The sequence below is a fragment of the Telmatherina bonti genome (assembly GCF_933228915.1).
Source record: "Telmatherina bonti genome assembly, chromosome: 2".
Classification (NCBI taxonomy): Eukaryota; Metazoa; Chordata; class Actinopteri; order Atheriniformes; family Telmatherinidae; genus Telmatherina; species Telmatherina bonti.
Window position 1 is genome coordinate 34174253 of NC_136620.1, and position 18206 is coordinate 34192458.

Sequence of the window (18206 nt, forward strand, 5' to 3'; positions counted from 1 at the left end):
TTCCTCACAAACTTGCCATTCAGACGTAACTTCTGCACACAAGACACATTTTAGCTCAGAGTTGCATCTGAATTTGTAGGTTTTTTGTTTTGTTTTTTTTTTACATTCGTTGCTGCAATTACCAAAGTAAACTCCCTCATGAAACTAATATTTGCTATAATTGAGTTTTTTAGAGCCATCACTTGATTGAATAGAATACTATGAAAAATAATGCAAAATCAGTTTATGCAACTAAAGAAGAACTTGTTTCAGGTATGGGATTCCAATTTTTTATTTTTTATTATTTATTTTTCTGAATGTTTGAGATTCAGATCAGTGTATTTATGCAGGGCAGAAGCAGGCAAGGAGCAAACAAATGTGTATTTTCTGCTACAGCAGACCCCTGGGCTAACAACTCAGATTTTTTTAAAATTTAGTTTTTATTCATATTTCCCAACATGCAATGAGAAAATCCCTACAGACAAAAGAAAAAACAAATTTTAGTTCAGAGAATTATCAAATGGAGTCAAATACACACGCTGCAGTAAAATACAGCTTCATGCCAGTGGTCACTATTTCTTCATAAATGCAGAAAATGGAAAAAGTTCACATGGAAAAGCTGACAAAGCACAAGGGCGTAAACCTGGAACTCAACGGGTCTGTCTTAAGTTCCACCTGTTCCCATTTTACTTTACAGCTGTCCAGTTACTCCTGTCTCTCCTCGACGCTACATGTCAAGCTCATGCATATTTAAACACATTTTGTCTTCTGAGCTGCTATCGAATGAACCCAACTAAAAGAAGGGGTGGAGCTGGGAAGATGATGAAGAGGATGATGTGTAAAAGCGAGAGGTGGGGTTTTTGGAAAGCCTGTTACACCTGCCCCTCCTAAACAGGAATGTACGAGTTATGAGATGGAGAAGAGATCTGAGCGGCTCATTCAGTTCACCAGCAGACAGGAAGTGGATGACAATGCCTCGAGTCTGAAAACCCGGATTCTACACCACCTCCTGCTTTCTTTTTTTCATCAGTCTTGAATGGATTGGTCAGAGATTAAACCAGTTATGATTCATTGGTTGTTTGAACATTGAGGGATACTTTTAACATCACCCTCCTCTCCACTTGTTCACTGATCCAAAAGGTGGTCCTTGTTGATTCAGAGGAACATTTGGCACTGCTAAAAGGTGGAGACAATCCTCAGTGCCACAAACCCAGAAAGGATGAGGAACAGCTTTTAGTGGAATTTTTCTTACTTTTCCCAGTGCAAGGTGTCCTTGTAAGACTGTCTGGATAAAAAGGGAGGAAAAAAAACCCCAAAACAATCTGAAAAAAAATGCCTTTTGGATTAGCAAGCTTCAAAGAACAGGTGCTCAAACCTGGAAAGGAGGAGGTGAAAAACACCGTAGGGGACTCTCTAGGAAAACTGCAAAGGTGAGAGAATTTATGTGATTGGGAAGTTGTTGGAAGAAGACATGAGGACTGTGTGTACTTTTGTTGTTAATGTTGGACTGTAAGAAGAAAGTTTCTTTAAAATCATATCATGGAGATAATTTTTACAGCATCTCTGTGACAATACTCCACTGACAGAGCTGGAACTGCTCAAAGGGATGAGGAGAGCCTGTAAGAGAGCACATTGAGTCCGCTGTGTTCTCCAAGATCCCGACGATAAATATTTGATTCTGGTACTTGCCTTGAAATGCCGGTGATGTAATCATAGATTTTATTTTAAGACGAGAATACATATTTAATATCTGATACATATTTCAAATAAGTTGTGTGTGTGTGTGTGTGTGTGTTGGAGATGTTTCCCCTTGCTGAGAGCTGTATAATTTTGGAGATAAAGCTCAAAGTTGCAATTTCCTGGAAATCAGATTTTGTGTAATATTAATGTACATGTCATACAATTTCTACTTTATGAACAAAAGGAAAATGGGAATTACTCCTTTCCAGCTGTCAAATGCTAATTTAAAAGGTAAATTATAACTTCCTTCTTTTACCTCAAGTATTTAATTCACAAAAAATAACATAAAACTGGATCCTAGTAAATTACTTTAAACAGGAAAATAACTATATTTTTATATAAATAGAGATTGGGTGTCTCATTTCTCTTCTTTGAGATAAAAATGCAAATATGTAACCACTTAGGATTTTCTTTCTATTGAAATCTGTTTGATAAACAGTGGACTAAGCGAAGGAAGTGGATTCTGGGTGCTGGAACAGGGTTGGAAGTTGATGCACCTGAACAAAACCTGATAGGAGCGGTTCAAGTGACCATTTTCCAACTGTTTCCCTGAATGATGACGCTTTGCTTATGCGTGACTTTGTTTCTGTGAACTTTGATTCAATCAAGCACAACAGTGATTAAAAAAACACTTTAAAACACTTAGGAAAATAGATGGTACGAATGTGGAGGATGAAGACAACATTGAGTTGAGTGAAGATGGTCGTCCTGTGGCATCAACACCACGTCCTGCCCCCCTGCTGGACTGCAGCTGTGGTGGCCTGCCTAAACGCTACATCATCGCCATCCTCAGCGGCCTGGGCTTCTGCATCTCTTTCGGCATTCGATGCAATCTTGGTGTCGCCATTGTGGAGATGGTGAACAACAACACTGTCTATATAAACGGGACTCCAGTGCTTCAGGTTGGTCAAACTTTCAGAGAGGAACCTTGATTTCTGACGACAAGAGCATTTAGCTTTTTTCATCAAGTGTTTTAGGTGTGGGCGTAGATCACTGGGGGAGGGGAGGGGCAGGTGTTGTGGTGGATATACCCCCTTATTACCAAGTGCACAAATATTATCCACACAAAAAACATGACTGAATTAGAGGGGTGTTTAAAAGTTAGTCATAGTTGCATCAGCAGTCAATTTTTTTTTTTTTTTTTTTTTTTTTTTTTTTTTTTTTTTTTGCAATAAACATCATGCATCATGACTTTCAATGATATTCATGGTGAAACATTAAGCCTTTTATAGACTGGCGAGTGGAAAACACATTTTTATTAAGATTAAAACCTCTGCTGAGCAGATATTTACTGAAGCTCAGAGATGCTTCCACTGTTAGCCATGTCTGAACCGAATGATTGGGATTAATGAGGAAGAATACTATTTTCTGACAAGCTTGTTACTACTTTTTAAAACTTTTGTGATAAGCATTCATACTTTCAGTGGATATTGTTGAAAGCTGAATAGATGAAGACAAATGAGCTATACACTTTATACCACATGATTTCTGCCTCCATGTGAAATAACAGCTGCAATTGGAAAGAACAAACCTTGTATGTACTGAAATAAACAGTGCATTTGATTGCTAATGTTTTTGGTATTGTATTTTGGTAAATTTAGACTTGTCTGGAAATCTACTCTTCTTTTTTTTTTTTTTTTTTTTTTTTCTGCCTTTCCAGAAAGCTCAGTTTAACTGGGACCCAGAGACAGTGGGGTTGATCCATGGCTCTTTCTTCTGGGGCTACATCGTCACTCAAATCCCTGGTGGATTCATCTCCAACAAGCTGTTTGCCAACAGGTTACAAATGCTTAATAACTTTCGGATTGTGTGTCTGTGTGTTTGGAACGCTGTCATTCAGTCCAAGACAACAGATGGCTGGAAAGTCATTCTCTGTCGGAGTTCTCTCTACCTTTTTTACAGTTTTAAAGGACAATCATGACTGGAAATAACTGCTTGTTGCTGCACAGCAGGCAGTGCTGTTCATAAAATGATGCATTTTAAGTTTTTGCAGTCCTGACTATGTCTGCAAATAAAGCACCATCAGGGAAGCTAAATTACTGAAACCTTTTTTAAAAAAAAACAAAAAAAAACAAAAAAAAAAACAGCAGACCTCGTGTGCAGCCTTTGTGCTTGAAGGGTTAAGGCTGCTCGGTGTGGTGAGCAGCGGCGATGGAGCAGATAGCAGTCCTGTAATAAAAGCTTCACAGGAAAAGAGGACACGCCACTGACAGAGTTAATAATGAAAGATCCTGCCTCTGATTTCTTTCTGAAACACCAGCCACAGGAATATTACAAGTGTCACTTACACACTGTTTTGGAAAAAGAGGAGGAAGGGGTTTTGAGATGTGTGAGAAAAGAGAGGGGTGGGGGCAGCCGCGCTGTGACGTTGAGGCAGAAAGTTGTGGATTCAATGGGATGTGTTTATCTCAGTCAGTGAATGACAGAGGTGGGAGATCTGTCTCATTATAAAGCTGACAGATAGTTTGACTGTCAGATGTTTAGAGATAGTGCCCACCAATATGAGACGTCTGCAGTAGCTTTTAGAAGCTGTAAGCATGTGTTCGTTGCTGTTTTACTCACCGTAGACGGACTTGGACAGTCACTGTATGAGACAGTCATTAAAAGCATTAAATCCAAATTCTTTGGTTGATTTTCCTGAGATAAATAAGTGTGATCCAGAAACTTTTAAAGAAAACAGCAACAACAAAGAATTATGTTCAGATGAACTGATGTATGAATGTTTTTTACCAAATAGTATCTTACTTGGTCCAGAAAATTATGATTTATGTTTAAAGAGACGGATAATTTCCTTTCTAGCCAAGTTTGAGGGGACTGAAAGCAGCTAAAGATTGAATGAATGATTTAATTAAAATGATTTGCCAAAAAATTTACAAAAGCAATTTTTTTATAATGTATTGAATGAATTTTAAGTCAGTAAGGCATGCTTTTTTCTTGCATTGTTTCTTGTCTTTATGCTAAAGTTAACCAAAGCCTTAGTGACTGTCAATAAGTGTTTTTAGCTGAATGTATTAAAGTTTAATACACTAAAACTCAGGATGGACTATACACCTCTACACAGAACGATGACATTCCAGTTTTCCCGCAGGGTGTTTGGAGCTGCCATATTCCTGACATCGGTGTTGAATATGTTCATCCCATCTGCTGCGAGGGTGCACTACGGCTGCGTCATGTTTGTTCGCATCCTACAGGGCTTAGTGGAGGTAAGAAGAGAAAACTGGGAGAGACTGCTAACAGCTTGACATTAAGGCAAATATGCATATTTATTTTTTACCCGTGAAATAGATAAGATGGGCTAAGGCACAATCTACTAACAAGTAACAAGCTGCAGTTTTTGTATAATTCATCATGCTTGGAGATTTTTGGGTGTCACACTTTGATTCTCTGAAGTACTATTACTTTTAATAATATACTCCACTCTAATTCATCCCAAAGGTGTTTTATCTGATTGAGGTCAGGACCCTGTGCAGGTCAGCCAAGATCTTCCACACTAAACTGGTTCATCCATGTTTTTATGGACCTTGCTTTGTGTCCTGACGTGCAGTCATGTTGAAACATGAAGGATCCATCCCCCAAACAGTTTCCATAAAGTTAGGAACATGTATTCTCCTAAATCTCTTAGCATACTGAAGCATTTAGAGTTCCTTTCTCTGGAATTAAGGTGCAAAGTCCAGCTCCTGAAGAACAACCCCACACCATGCATCCAACACTTTGCATTGCACTCGGTGAAGATTGGTTCGTATGCAGCAGCTCAGCCATGGAAAACCCAACCACCAAGCTGTCTAGGTACTGTAGGGGAGCTAATCTGAAGACCACATGAAGTTTGGAGGTCTGTAGCGATTGAAAGTTGGTGACCTCTGTGCACTACACACCCTAGGATCTGCTAACTCTGCTCTGTCATTTTACATGTCGACAACTTTGTAGCTGAGCTGCTGTTTTTCTGAGTTGCCTCAGCTTTGTTATAATACTGCTGAGAGTTGACTGCAGAGTCATTAATAGCAAGGAAATTTCACAACTGGACTTGTTGTGCAGGTAGCATCCTATCACGGTACCGCGGTGGGATCCACTGAGCTCCTCAGAGTGACTCAGTCCTTCACAAATGTTTAAAGAGGCAGTCTGCCTGCTAGGTGCTTGATACACCTGTGGCCTTGGACTTAATCAAAACACTTAATATATGCTCCCTTTAGGCAAAATTATTAGACAGCATGGAATAAACTTTCATTGTTATGCAGATGATACTCAACTATACTTATCCTTTAAACCAGATTAAACAAATCAGCCCAATAGGCTACAAAATTGTCTCATAGACATAAAGACTTAGATGTCTAGAAATTTTCTCCTCTTAAACTCAGATAAGACTGAAGTCATTCTCGTTGGATCTGAAAAACTCAGAGCTAAATTTTCCGGTTTTGTAATGAACCTGGATGGCATTACTTTAGCTTCCAGTGCTACAGTGAGAAACCTTGGAGTAATATTTGACCCTGACCTGTCCTTTGGCCCACATATTAAGCAGGTTACTAAAACAGCCTTCTTTCATTTACGTAATATAGCCAAAATTTGGGACATTCTGTCTCGGAGTGATGCAGAAAAACTGGTTCACGCTTTTGTTACTTCGAGACTAGATTACTGTAACTCTCTATTACTGGGCTGTCCTAAATATGCCCTGAAAAGCCTTCAGCTGATCCAGAATTCTGCAGCCAGAGTCCTGACCAGAACCAGCATGAGAGATCATATTTCTCCAGTTTTAGCCTCTCTTCATTGGCTGCCTGTTGAATCTAGAATAGAATTTAAAATCCTTCTCCTTACATATAAAGCCCTCCACAACCAGGCACCACTATATATCAAAGACCTCATTGTTCCTTATATACCAAGTAGAGTACTTCGTTCGCAGACTGCAGGCTTACTTGTGGTTCCTAGAGTCTCAAAGAGCCGAGCAGGAGGCAGAGCCTTTGGTTATCAGGCCCCTCTCTTATGGAATAAGCTCCCAGTTAGTGTTAGGGAAGCAGACACCCTCCCCACCTTTAAGACTAGGCTGAAGACTTATCTTTTTGATAAGTCCTATAGCTAGGGATGGTTAGCATCCCTTAGTTATGCTGCTATAGGTTTAGACTGCTGAGGGACATTTCCTGATACACTGAGCTTCTTTCTTTTTCTCTTTATCTCTTTCTTTTACCCCCCCCCCCCCCCCCCAATAACAGTGTTGCATCATTAACATGTATGTCTCCTGTCTCAGCAGGTCTCCCTGGCTGGGAGTAGCAGTTCCTGTTGTCTTTCTGTCCTCTTCCCCCCACACAGTAGAGGCAGATGGCTGCCTGTTCTTGAGCCAGGTTCTGCCGGAGGTTTCCTTCCTGTTAAAAGGGAGTTTTTTCCTTCCCACTGTTGCCAGTGTGCTTGTTCAGGATGGGAGATTGAGTTGGACTCAACTCAATCTGTTGGTTTCCTTATATAGGCTGTTATGAATTGGCCTTCATTATGTTTTCCCCTATGTCTGTAAAGCGTCTTGAGATGGCATTGCCGTGATTTGACGCTATATAAATAAAGTTGAATTGAATTGAAACACCTGAATTCATTTATTTGGATGGGTGAGTGAATATATGTAATAACTTTTCTTCAGATGTGAATCTAAGCTGTAAAGACTTTCAGAGGCTTAATCTTCATTTTAATTTAACTGATTATTGTAAAGTATATGGCTACCACTGAGGGTCAGGATTAGTCACATACAGAGTAGGGATGCCTTTATTACACAATCATTTATGGTATGAAATGCCATGATTTTCAAAAAATTCCCCAGCATCATCTCCTTACATAAAAGATCATGTCTGAAACAAAACAGCAGATCAGTGCAAACTTGCACTATCTATATTATCATGTTATTATGTGTTATGTTAATATATTTGATATGTTTTATATGTAAAATGGGTCATCCTGCAGTCTTCCCCTTAAACATAAAGCTTGAAAACCTATCAGGGTTTTTAATGATAAGGAAGATGAAATGCTTTTTGGTGGATCATCTTAACAGCTGTGACAATGCAACACTATGCATTTTGATTGCTGTAATTAAAACTTGATCATTTGTAACTGTGATTTTATTTGTTTAAGTGTTGGAAAATTAATCAACAATTATCCTGATAAGTGTAAAATTATTTCTTTGACAAAAACTGCACCAAGAAAATCTGTAATCATGACATCTAAAGAGTTATCTTTGATATTTAGGTGTAAACTTAGAACAGAATGCATTGAGTCAGTTATAAAAATCCCTGAAATGTAAGTCAAACATAATATTCTAACACTCTAGCCCATATGATCTTCAAAATAGCAAAGAAGCCATGGAAATCCCCAGTCCAATTGATTCATAGAGCACTTTAAACACAACAACGCAGACCAAAGTGCTGAACAATAAAATAAAAAGATCATGTAAAACTAGAAAAGCACTCGGAGAGCGTAAACCTCCACCAAGGACTTTAGAAAGTTCCCGGATCGAAACGATCAGTTCTTCCTTTTCACATTTCCAACAATTCCTGAAAATTCCATGAAAATCCATCCATAACTTTGAGTTATCTTGAACACAAACAAACTCTGGTAAAAACATAACCTCTTTGGCGGAGGTAAACCTCAATATCCATATATACTAAATACATTAATAAGCCAAAGATTACAAATTGATTTCAAAGAGTTTTTACAAACAGAGTTGGATTTTTAAAGTTTGAAGGCAGCTGGATCCACAGTTTCAGTGCTGCCACAATTAAAGCCCCATCTTCTTTAATATTTATTTTAGGAATAACCGGGAGCTGCTGATCAGCAGATCTGAAAAGTCATGGAGTTTCTGAAGCAGGTCAGATAGGCAGGGTGTTGCTAAACTATTCAGAGAAAAAAAAGGTCTAAAAAAGGCAGCGAATTGAAGTCAGAACAAGACGTGTTGCCAGCAGGCAGGAAGTGAGAGTGGTTCATAAAGAGGAGACCTTGCTTCATCAGGATAACTTTGCTACGATGCCTGCGCAACTCACATTATTAGCACGTGTAACATCTGTGGGTTCATGGCACATTCTAACATGAAAAGTGTAGAATGAAGTGTGATGCCTTTACCTTTGTCATCTTCCACCTTGCACCCAACAGGGTGTCACCTATCCAGCGTGTCATGGGATGTGGTCCAAATGGGCGCCACCTCTGGAGCGGAGTCGACTTGCGACTACATCATTCTGTGGTGAGTCGGACCTCTGCTTCCTTTTTTATCTTGACGAAAGAAAAATATGTTGAAGCACTAAGAAGTCTAGAAATTCAATGAGGGAAACAACCAAGCATAATGGTGTGTGTAAAAAAAACAAAACAAAAAAAAAACAAAAAAAAAACTGATAAGTATGTGATTTTGCACTATAGAAGTGAAAACTGGCAGCATAGCTTTATGATAATGGTGATAATTAGCTCTAATCAGGAAAGTGGAAACCAGTAACAGAATCCAGATGTGAAACAAGGACAGGAAACAAAACTGAACAGAAGTAATAAAGATTAAAACAGAATAAAACTAAACCAAAAAATTGGAACCAAAAGGTCAAACTAAACCACAAAACCAAGAAAAAAAACAAAAATTTCAGAATAAGGCTGATAAATAAATGGATGTGGGGGAGCTTATTTTGCTTTGCAGATCCCAATCTCTGCTGCCTGTGCTGAAATTAAAATAACCATGTTGCACGTTAATTGGTACCATGACAACTGATTCATCAAAACCCTCTTGACATTGTCTGTAAATGAACACAGCTCACCTGCGTGAACTGAAGGAGCTTCTCCTTTTATTCATCTAAATGAAGTGTCACATTGCTTACAGTCCAAAAGCACTCGCATGCTGCTGTCCTTTTGAAACCAAAAGCGCTCATAAACAGCAGAAAAGACACTAAAACACCCTCCCTGTAATGGCAGTGCTAATGAACCATTCTGACATTGTTTATTCAATGAAACTGAATTTTTTTTTCTTTTTTTTTTGTACACATTAAGACACATTTTCCCCAACTTAAAGAAAGAACTAATTGCTGCTTATGTTTTTTAAAATTGAGAAAAGGAAAAAAAAAAAAATCAAGATTTTGCGCATATATGTGTGTGTGTGTGTGTGTTAGTTTTTTATTTTCATAAATAAAAAAAAAAAGGACATTTTCATTATATCCTCTGTTTTGTATGTTTTTTGTCAAAATTTCATTCCGTTATTGCCTCTGCTTCTGAAAGTTGTTAAGCACATTGGTCCCCTTTATTTGTCTGAATGTGATTTAGTTTGCGCTCTGATTCCAGGATCGTACGCAGGAGCAGTGATTGCCATGCCTTTGGCTGGTGTGCTCGTCCAGTACGTCGGCTGGTCATCAGTTTTCTACATTTACGGTACGGCTGATGTATGAAATGCCACGGTCAAAAAAACTCAACAAACCTTTCATTTACCTATGAACTTCCTTCAGACACCTGCAAAGATGTAATATTAATATCTGATCATTCAACATGCAGAATAAGTGATTAGCAGAAACCACTTGTTCATTATTTAACAGCTTTTATAATTATAGCACACAACAGGTAATCATAAAAGAAAAAAACATTAACCTATTAATCAGAATGGTAAATGATTAAAAACTCACCTCTGTGTCATTGAAAAGCGGTTTTCATCAAATTTGACTGACGTTTTGATCTCTGGCAGTTGTAATTTGTATGCTTTTGCACTATAAGTGTTATCTGAATTGCTGTTGTGTTAGATTAAAACGATTAACAGTCACATAAAATTCATACCTTGGCAACATGTTTTAATAAAATCCCACTCTGATTTTGCTGCGATATGATCTCATGATTTATTGATGTAAATTAGCATTTTCCTGTCGCGCCTCTGTGACTCATGCTGGTTCCATTTTTTTTAATAATGAAAATTATTGTGGTCCAGAGAAGGTCTGTGCTCAGTTTAATTAATTTGTCCCGCACTCAAGTTACTTTTTAATATTTTACAAAGCCTTCACTTTTAAGATGACACTAAGTTCACAGGTGCAAATGAATCTGTTCTGTTCTTGTTGTCTCATTTAAAGGAGTTTTTGGGATCATATGGTACATAATGTGGCTCCTGCTGGCTTATGGAAGTCCTGCTGAGCATCCTACCATCACAGACGAAGAGAGGACATACATTGAGACTGCTATTGGTGAAACAGTCCACCAGCTAAGCGTGACTGAGGTGTGTAGGTTTACTAAGCTGTAGATCTCAGGAGACCATTGTGTAATTTATGGTTTTCTCAAAACCCCATTATACACGTCTGTCCTCCAATTTCAGAAATTCAAGACTCCATGGCGTCGTTTCTTTACCTCTATGCCTGTCTATGCGATAATTGTGGCAAACTTCTGCCGCAGCTGGACCTTCTACCTGCTTCTCATCAGCCAGCCTGCTTATTTTGAAGAAGTGTTTGGCTTCCCCATCAGCAAGGTTAGTCCCACATTTTCAATTAAGTTATTTAAGTGACAGTCACTAGTATCTTTAAAGACACTCCTCAGGTTTTCAGAGAATAACATTTGCCACTTTGAATATTTTGTGTTTTGAGTTTTTGGACAATTTCCAAGAATAATTAGTTTGAATGAAATGCAAATAACTTGATTCTGTTTGTGTTTACATTTGCACAGAAACCAAAGTTTTTTTGTAAGTTTGTTTTGAGGTTTACACTTACTGGTCGCTGTATTACATGTAGCTGGTTTACTAATACAAGTAGCTAGTCAGCCAATCACATGGCAGCAACTCAAAGAGATGTAGACATGGTCGTGCTGATGGTGAATGTATCAGAATGGGGACAAAGGGAGATTTGAGTGATTTTGAATGTGGGAGGGTCGTCGGTGAGAGACAGGCTGCTCTGTGTGCTTCAGAAACTCCTGGGATTTTTGCTCACAACCATCTCTTTGAGCAGGGATCACAAACTTTCCATCAAACTTGATGTTTCCCTGCTTCAACACGACTGATAGAAGCTCTACATAATGGCCTGTTTGTTTGAACCAGGTGTGTTGGAGCAAGGGAACATATAAACATTGCAGAACAGCTGCCTTCAAGTACCAGAGTTTAAGATTTTTCAAGGAGTTTATGAAGGATGATCTGAAAAATAAATATCCAGTGAGCAGGAGTGGCAGGTGTGGTCTTATGCTGGATGTGTTGTACATACCTTCTGACAGCTGGCATCAACAAGGCCTTTTGGTCCAGGCAACTCCTACTCACTGGATATTTCAGCTTTTATATCCAGTATTTATATAAAACTAATGCAGAAAACAATTTAAAGATGAAGCAGGAAAATTTGACATGTTGTTGCAAAATGTTTTCTGGTATACATGACATCCAGCTGTTCTGGAAACTGGGTGTCATGGATGAAATATAACAAAACCGTATATATGACTTTTGATGCTGATTTCATTATCAGCTCATAAATGTGTCTTAGATATAATTTGAACAATAATACTTTCTGCTCTGTTCATATGACGTTGATTTAGATATGACATCAGCATTGCAGGGTTGTTTAACTTGTACTCAGGATAATAAAGAACCAGGTCAGTGTGCACCAGATAGCACAAGAGTCATTCTAAATTACTGATAACTGATTGCGTGTACACTGAGATCTTCATTTCTCCTTAATACAAGTGATTAAAAAAGATTTTTCCCAAGTAGTCAGATGTCAGAGGAGAAGGGATAGGGTATTTTGACATAAGAAGACAAAAGTAACTAAAATAACTTTTCATTACAACAGTAGTATGCTGAATACCATCTCTAAATGTGCAAAACATTTAATCTTGAGGCTGATGAGCTGCAATAGCAGAACACACCGGGTGCCACTCCTGTCAGCTAAGAACATGAAACTGAAGCTAAAACTCACCAAAACTGAACTATTAAACAATGGAAAAACATGGCCTGCCATTTTTAGATGGTAGGCGAGCATTTGGATCCCTCCCATGTACCAATGGTTCATACTGCTGGTGGTGGCGTAATGGTGTGAGAAATTATGTTACTGGCACACGCTGGACCTCCTTAGTACTGAGAAATGTTTAAACACAACACTTCCTCCAGCGGTTTCCACGGTCACCAGATCTTAGTCCAACAGAGCAGGTTTGGGATGTGGTGAAAAACGAGAAGTTACCCTGATGGATGTGCAGCAGAAAAGCCTGCAGCAGCTGCATGATGCTGTCATCATGCTGTAACTAATGTTCTTAACCTGAATGTGTGACGCTTTTTACATTCAGAATTTGCTTTTATTATGTGAAGCACTTTGAGATGATTTTCATGAAAAGGGTTGTTTAAATACAATTTAATTTGATTTGATCATGTCAGCATGGACCTAAATCTATTTCTAAACCACTGCTTTGAAGAAATATGCCATTACAATGAAAAGAGGATCCAAACTGGTACAGCAAGATGTACCTAATAAAGTGACCAGTATTTGCTGGTTTAGTGACCAGTGACTGTACGTTTTAAAATGTAATTCTTTAACGGAACCGTCCGTATATGATAGATAAAATCCCAGCATACACGTCACTGGTGAGAAGTGAGTCATGTGAATGCAGCCAGTCTCCTCGGACATGCTCCATTCATAACTACTTATACTGGGAGACGCGTCAAACTGGTCTTTAAGGTATTTTGTTGCACCAACCTCCCTCCCATGTGTCTTTATTTGAAACATTCCTGGCATCAAATTCAACAAAACAAAATTTTCAGGTCCATTTTAAAAAATGATTTTATATGTGAAACCTGAATCCAGGGTTTTATATTTATAGAACAAGGGTTAAGGGAAGTGTGGGTTTATGTGTTTGGGTTTGCGTGTGTGGGTGCGTATGTGTGACATTGCACCTGTATAACTAAAGTTTGATACATTTTCAATGAGATCTAAGTTTTTGACAAGTTTTTTTTATTTACAGTAGAAAACAATCTTACTTTTACACAAATCTAATGTGAAATATAATTTTATGCCAGCTTTTTATGTTTTTCTTACAAATTCCTCCTTGGATTAAAAAGTGTGTGAATGTATAACTACATACAGGTGGGGATCCTATCGGCCGTCCCGCACATGGTGATGACGATTATTGTACCTATTGGGGGACAGCTGGCCGACTTCCTTCGCAGTAACAAAATCATGTCTACTACAAATGTGAGGAAACTCATGAACTGTGGAGGTAAGTTTTAATTTTTGTCATTTTAGTATGAGATGTATGATATGTTTTCACATGACCCTGTGATGCTACTTAAAGTTAACAAGACATGAAACTAAACTATGTTTGCATTCTTTATCTAATTATGTAAAAAAAAAAAAAAAAAAAACAACCCAAATTTGTCTATTTAGTTTCTTGTTGCTAACGTTATTGATACATTTCTTCAGTAATTGATGAAAATGTTAGTTATGCACCCTCTTGCACAAGATAAGCACTGTATTTTACCTTTTTTAGGGTTTGGCATGGAGGCTACCCTGCTGTTGGTGGTTGGATTTTCTCATACCCGAGTGGTTGCTATAACCTTCCTCGTGCTAGCTGTGGGCTTCAGCGGATTTGCCATTTCAGGTACAGATAACATGTAAAAAGATTGAATATTTTAAAGTTGGCTTCATACTATTTTACATGGAACTCCATTTGAGTGGAAAGTTGGTCTGTTTGCAGAAAGTTAGCTTCTTTTCAGGTGTTTTGTTGCGCTTTTTAAATATGTTTTCCCCTCAGGTGAAATGCAGAATACATTCGGTCACCTGCCACGCTTTCATTCAGGGACATGAGTAATTTGTAGATTGTTGCCAAGGCAGCCAAAATCATAATGCGCTCATATGGATCAAAATCCTTTTTATATAAAATGTTCAAAGTACCCAGAATTCACAGGCTTGTTATGTGTTTTTTTTTTTTTTTTTAAATAATAATCATATTTCCTTATGTGCACTGTGTTGTCAGGTTTTAATGTCAACCACCTGGATATTGCTCCTTGCTATGCAAGCATCCTAATGGGGATTTCAAATGGAGTGGGAACGCTGTCAGGAATGGTGTGTCCCTTGATTGTTGGAGCTTTGACAAAACACAAGGTATGTCATTGTGGAGGAAATGATTTGTTTATTACCAAATAAATCTTTAATTCTTGAGTCTCTACCTAAAGAAATAGGTGATTAATCAGGGAGTAATTATGATGGAAAGCAGTTGCATTTCTGTTGTGTAGGCTTGTTGTTATCCCATCTAGCATTGAAAAATGAAGGTCTCGCCAAACATAAGAAGTTTTATCATATTTAGATTAATTTTTCTTCAATCTGGTGCACACTGACCTGGTTCTTTATTATTGTGAAAAAGGGCTAAACAACCCTGCAAAGCTGATGTCATATCTAAACATACGTCACATGAACAGAAGAGAAATTATCATTGTTCACATCATATCTAAGTAAAACACATTTATGAACTGATAAAAAGAATAAACCTCAACAATCATATACATGTGCATTTTAAAAATATTTGATAGATTATACGAAATTCCAGAAATGTTTGTCCCAATATATAACAAATTGCAACAAAAACATGGTAAATATTGCTCCTGAATCTTTGAATGGATTTCTGCAGTGGTATATATAATGGTATATATGGTGGTATTAATAATTAGATATAAAAAGTAGTTGTCATCACTTAATGGCTGCGTCTGAATGTCCACACTAGTTCCTAACCCCTCATTTACACTACATAGTGAACTCATTCTGTTGGAGATTTGGACACAAAGCTGGCTATTTTCTCCTTGTCACAGACCACGTGACTACCAGCTGTCACCACGGCAACTACCACACTCCGTTCCAAATCCAGTCCAAACTCATATCACCATTTCTCATTGTATTTCATTCTTTTGTTTTTGCATATTTATTCAACAAATAAGGATATAAAATGAATGATCTATAGTTGTTTTTAACCTTCTTTGACATTTGTGTCACTTGCACCACTTTGAGCTCCTGCCTTCAATGCATTGTGGTCTATATTGATCCATTTAGTGACTATAGATGCTCACTTCAAGATACATTGTGGGTAATATTAAGTGCACTACTTTTTTCTTTCTGGACACCCCTAGAAAATGGCGTGACCTCTGTATGGGGTACTATGTAGGGACAGTGTGAACATTTGGACACGGACAATGTCTCCGAAAGATGAAAAGAATCAAGAGAAACTTGTGTAGCCAAACAGAACAGATTCTGTGGCAGAACTCACTGCCAGGGATGAGGAATGCCTCTGAAAACACAGTCTGCTGATCTACAAATAAAAATAAAAAGAAGGCTTACATAAATAATATCAACAAATGCTGCTGGTGAAGTGAGAAAACTAGCATGTGACCGAAAAGTATACATACAAGACTGCAAAAGTCCTAAAACAGCCTTGATTTCTTCACATATTGACAGGAAAACAGGAAATACTTTATTAAGGAGGATTCATAACTTCATTCGACCAGTTGTTTTTCAGTCCAGTTCTGGTGTCTTATAAACATTTCTGATGAGACTTCTAGGATTATATGTGTCTCTCAGATATGCTTCAACCACAGTAGTTTTTTTTTAAGCCAGTTTCTTCTTCATTTGTTTGTTTTCTTCTTTTTTATCCAATTTCTGCTAATTCTTGTACTAAATGGCCGTAAAGAACCACTTGTCAGTGTAAAATTGCTATTTAAAGCAGGATTTGGTCTTTTTCAGAGATGCAGCCAAAGCAATGAGACTGAACCATTTGCTTTTGTGACAGGTGGCTGAAAACAACACATTCGTCTTAATTCTCAAGTAATTAACATTATATAATTACATCGGCGCTAAGTGAATGCTCTTTGCTTTGGCCTTTTGTTCATCTGATACAATAAAACCATCACAGGAAGTTGTGACAAAGCGTACTCCTCTGAAGTTGTCTAGCACGAGTTATTAAAGTAATGATTTTTTTCATGGAGAGTCGGATTGCTATATGTACCCTTCCAGCTATCACAAGCTGCTGCTTGTAATTTATCACACTGTAAAATTTATCATACTCATTGTAGCTGTAGTTTTCACTAAAACATGGTTCTATCAGGAAATTCACTGACTCTGTTCATCTCCTCACAGACTCGCCTGGAGTGGCAGCATGTCTTTGTTATTGCCTCCATGGTGCATTACTCTGGAGTCATCTTCTACGCCATCTTTGCTTCAGGAGAGCAGCAGGAATGGGCAAACCCCGAGAGCTTGAGCGAGGAAAAATGTGGCATTATCAACGAGGACGAGTTGGCTGAAGAGTCGGAGCTCAACAACGAGAATGCATTAGCTCCCAAAAAGAGTTATGGAACTACAGACAATTCATCTGGTCGAAAACAGGGCTGGAAGAAGAAGAGAGGGGTGACTATGCAAGAAGAAGAGGAACATTATGGGAATGGAGACTACCAGGACCGGTACCAGTGAGACTGTATGAGGGGGCATAAAAGACTTCATGATCAAAGTTGAAGGTCTGATTTCACTTCTGTGAAAAGGTCAGAGAAGTAGGAGGAACTACAGCATTATAAGTAACTCATGACAGCTTTTTTTCCCCCCAAGTTTTGATCAATATGTACAAAAACGTCCATCAAAAACATTTAGATTCTAAAAAAAAAAAAAAAAAAAAAGTCCAATTGTTCAAATTATACATAGTTTTCATAGATCCCATTGAAATAATATAAATCATAATGAAAAATCATCAAAAATAAAGTAGATTTATACTGACACATACTTTATGCTTCATACTCTTGAACCCACTGATCAACATTCAACCAGCACCATGTTAAAAAAAAAAACATCAACTTCCTGCAACATGTGCTGATTGTTGTTTATTCTGACTCATGTGAACGTTTCCGAAACGCTTTGTGTCCGCTATGCAACGTGAAAAGAGGCGTCCTACTGGAATGTATTGAAAGGTCCTACAGCAGGCCGCAGTGTTACTGTACTGAGTCTTTTTTTTTGTTTTTGTTTTTGTTGCTCGTACCGTATGTATTTGCTGTTGCTGAATGATTGCACTCTGCTTTGCTTGCTGTCTATGTCTGAACAGGTCTTAGTTCATCATCTGTTTGTGATGCATTTCTACATTAGCTTTTCACAGAGCTCTAGGTTGAGCTCAGTGTCAGTACATTTACTAAATCTCTCTCTTTGCAGGTGTTTGGCTTCTTTGCATTTTATTAATGAATGATATGCGGCGAGCCAGTTGCTTTCTCAAAAGAAAATATGGTTTTTGTTTTTCAATTTGATCACAAAAGAACCTGGAAAATTTGCACTCGCTGTTCATTATTACTGCTTTAGAAAAGAAAAAAAGGTTTTGTACAGTTAATTTTTTTTTGAGAGAACAGTGATTTGATTTGCACATAAACGCACAAGACATGTAATAAACTACATTTCTACTTAGTCCTTAAACTGTTTAGAAACTGAGATTACATAAATGCCTTTACAGTTCTGGATCACTGAGTGGCGTGCCTGTTTTTGTTCAACACTTCATGGTCCTTGGTGTTGGTTTTCATTTGGCTGACTCACAAAGTTTCAACA

General features: G+C 37.9%; 1 protein-coding gene across 1 annotated transcript; it reads left to right on the plus strand.

Annotated features, from left to right (window-relative positions):
• Positions 1-1311: 1311 nt before the first annotated feature.
• Positions 1312-17099, plus strand: slc17a8 (solute carrier family 17 member 8; the record flags this gene model as incomplete). The annotated part of the gene is made up of 12 exons (XM_079256009.1): positions 1312-1409; positions 2366-2621; positions 3380-3498; positions 4808-4922; positions 8833-8920; positions 9994-10080; positions 10764-10906; positions 11003-11152; positions 13734-13866; positions 14137-14247; positions 14623-14750; positions 16770-17099. 12 exons carry the CDS (start codon positions 1312-1314, stop codon positions 17097-17099), a joined length of 1758 nt encoding a protein of 585 aa, XP_079112135.1.
• Between the last annotated feature and the right edge of the window lie 1107 nt (positions 17100-18206).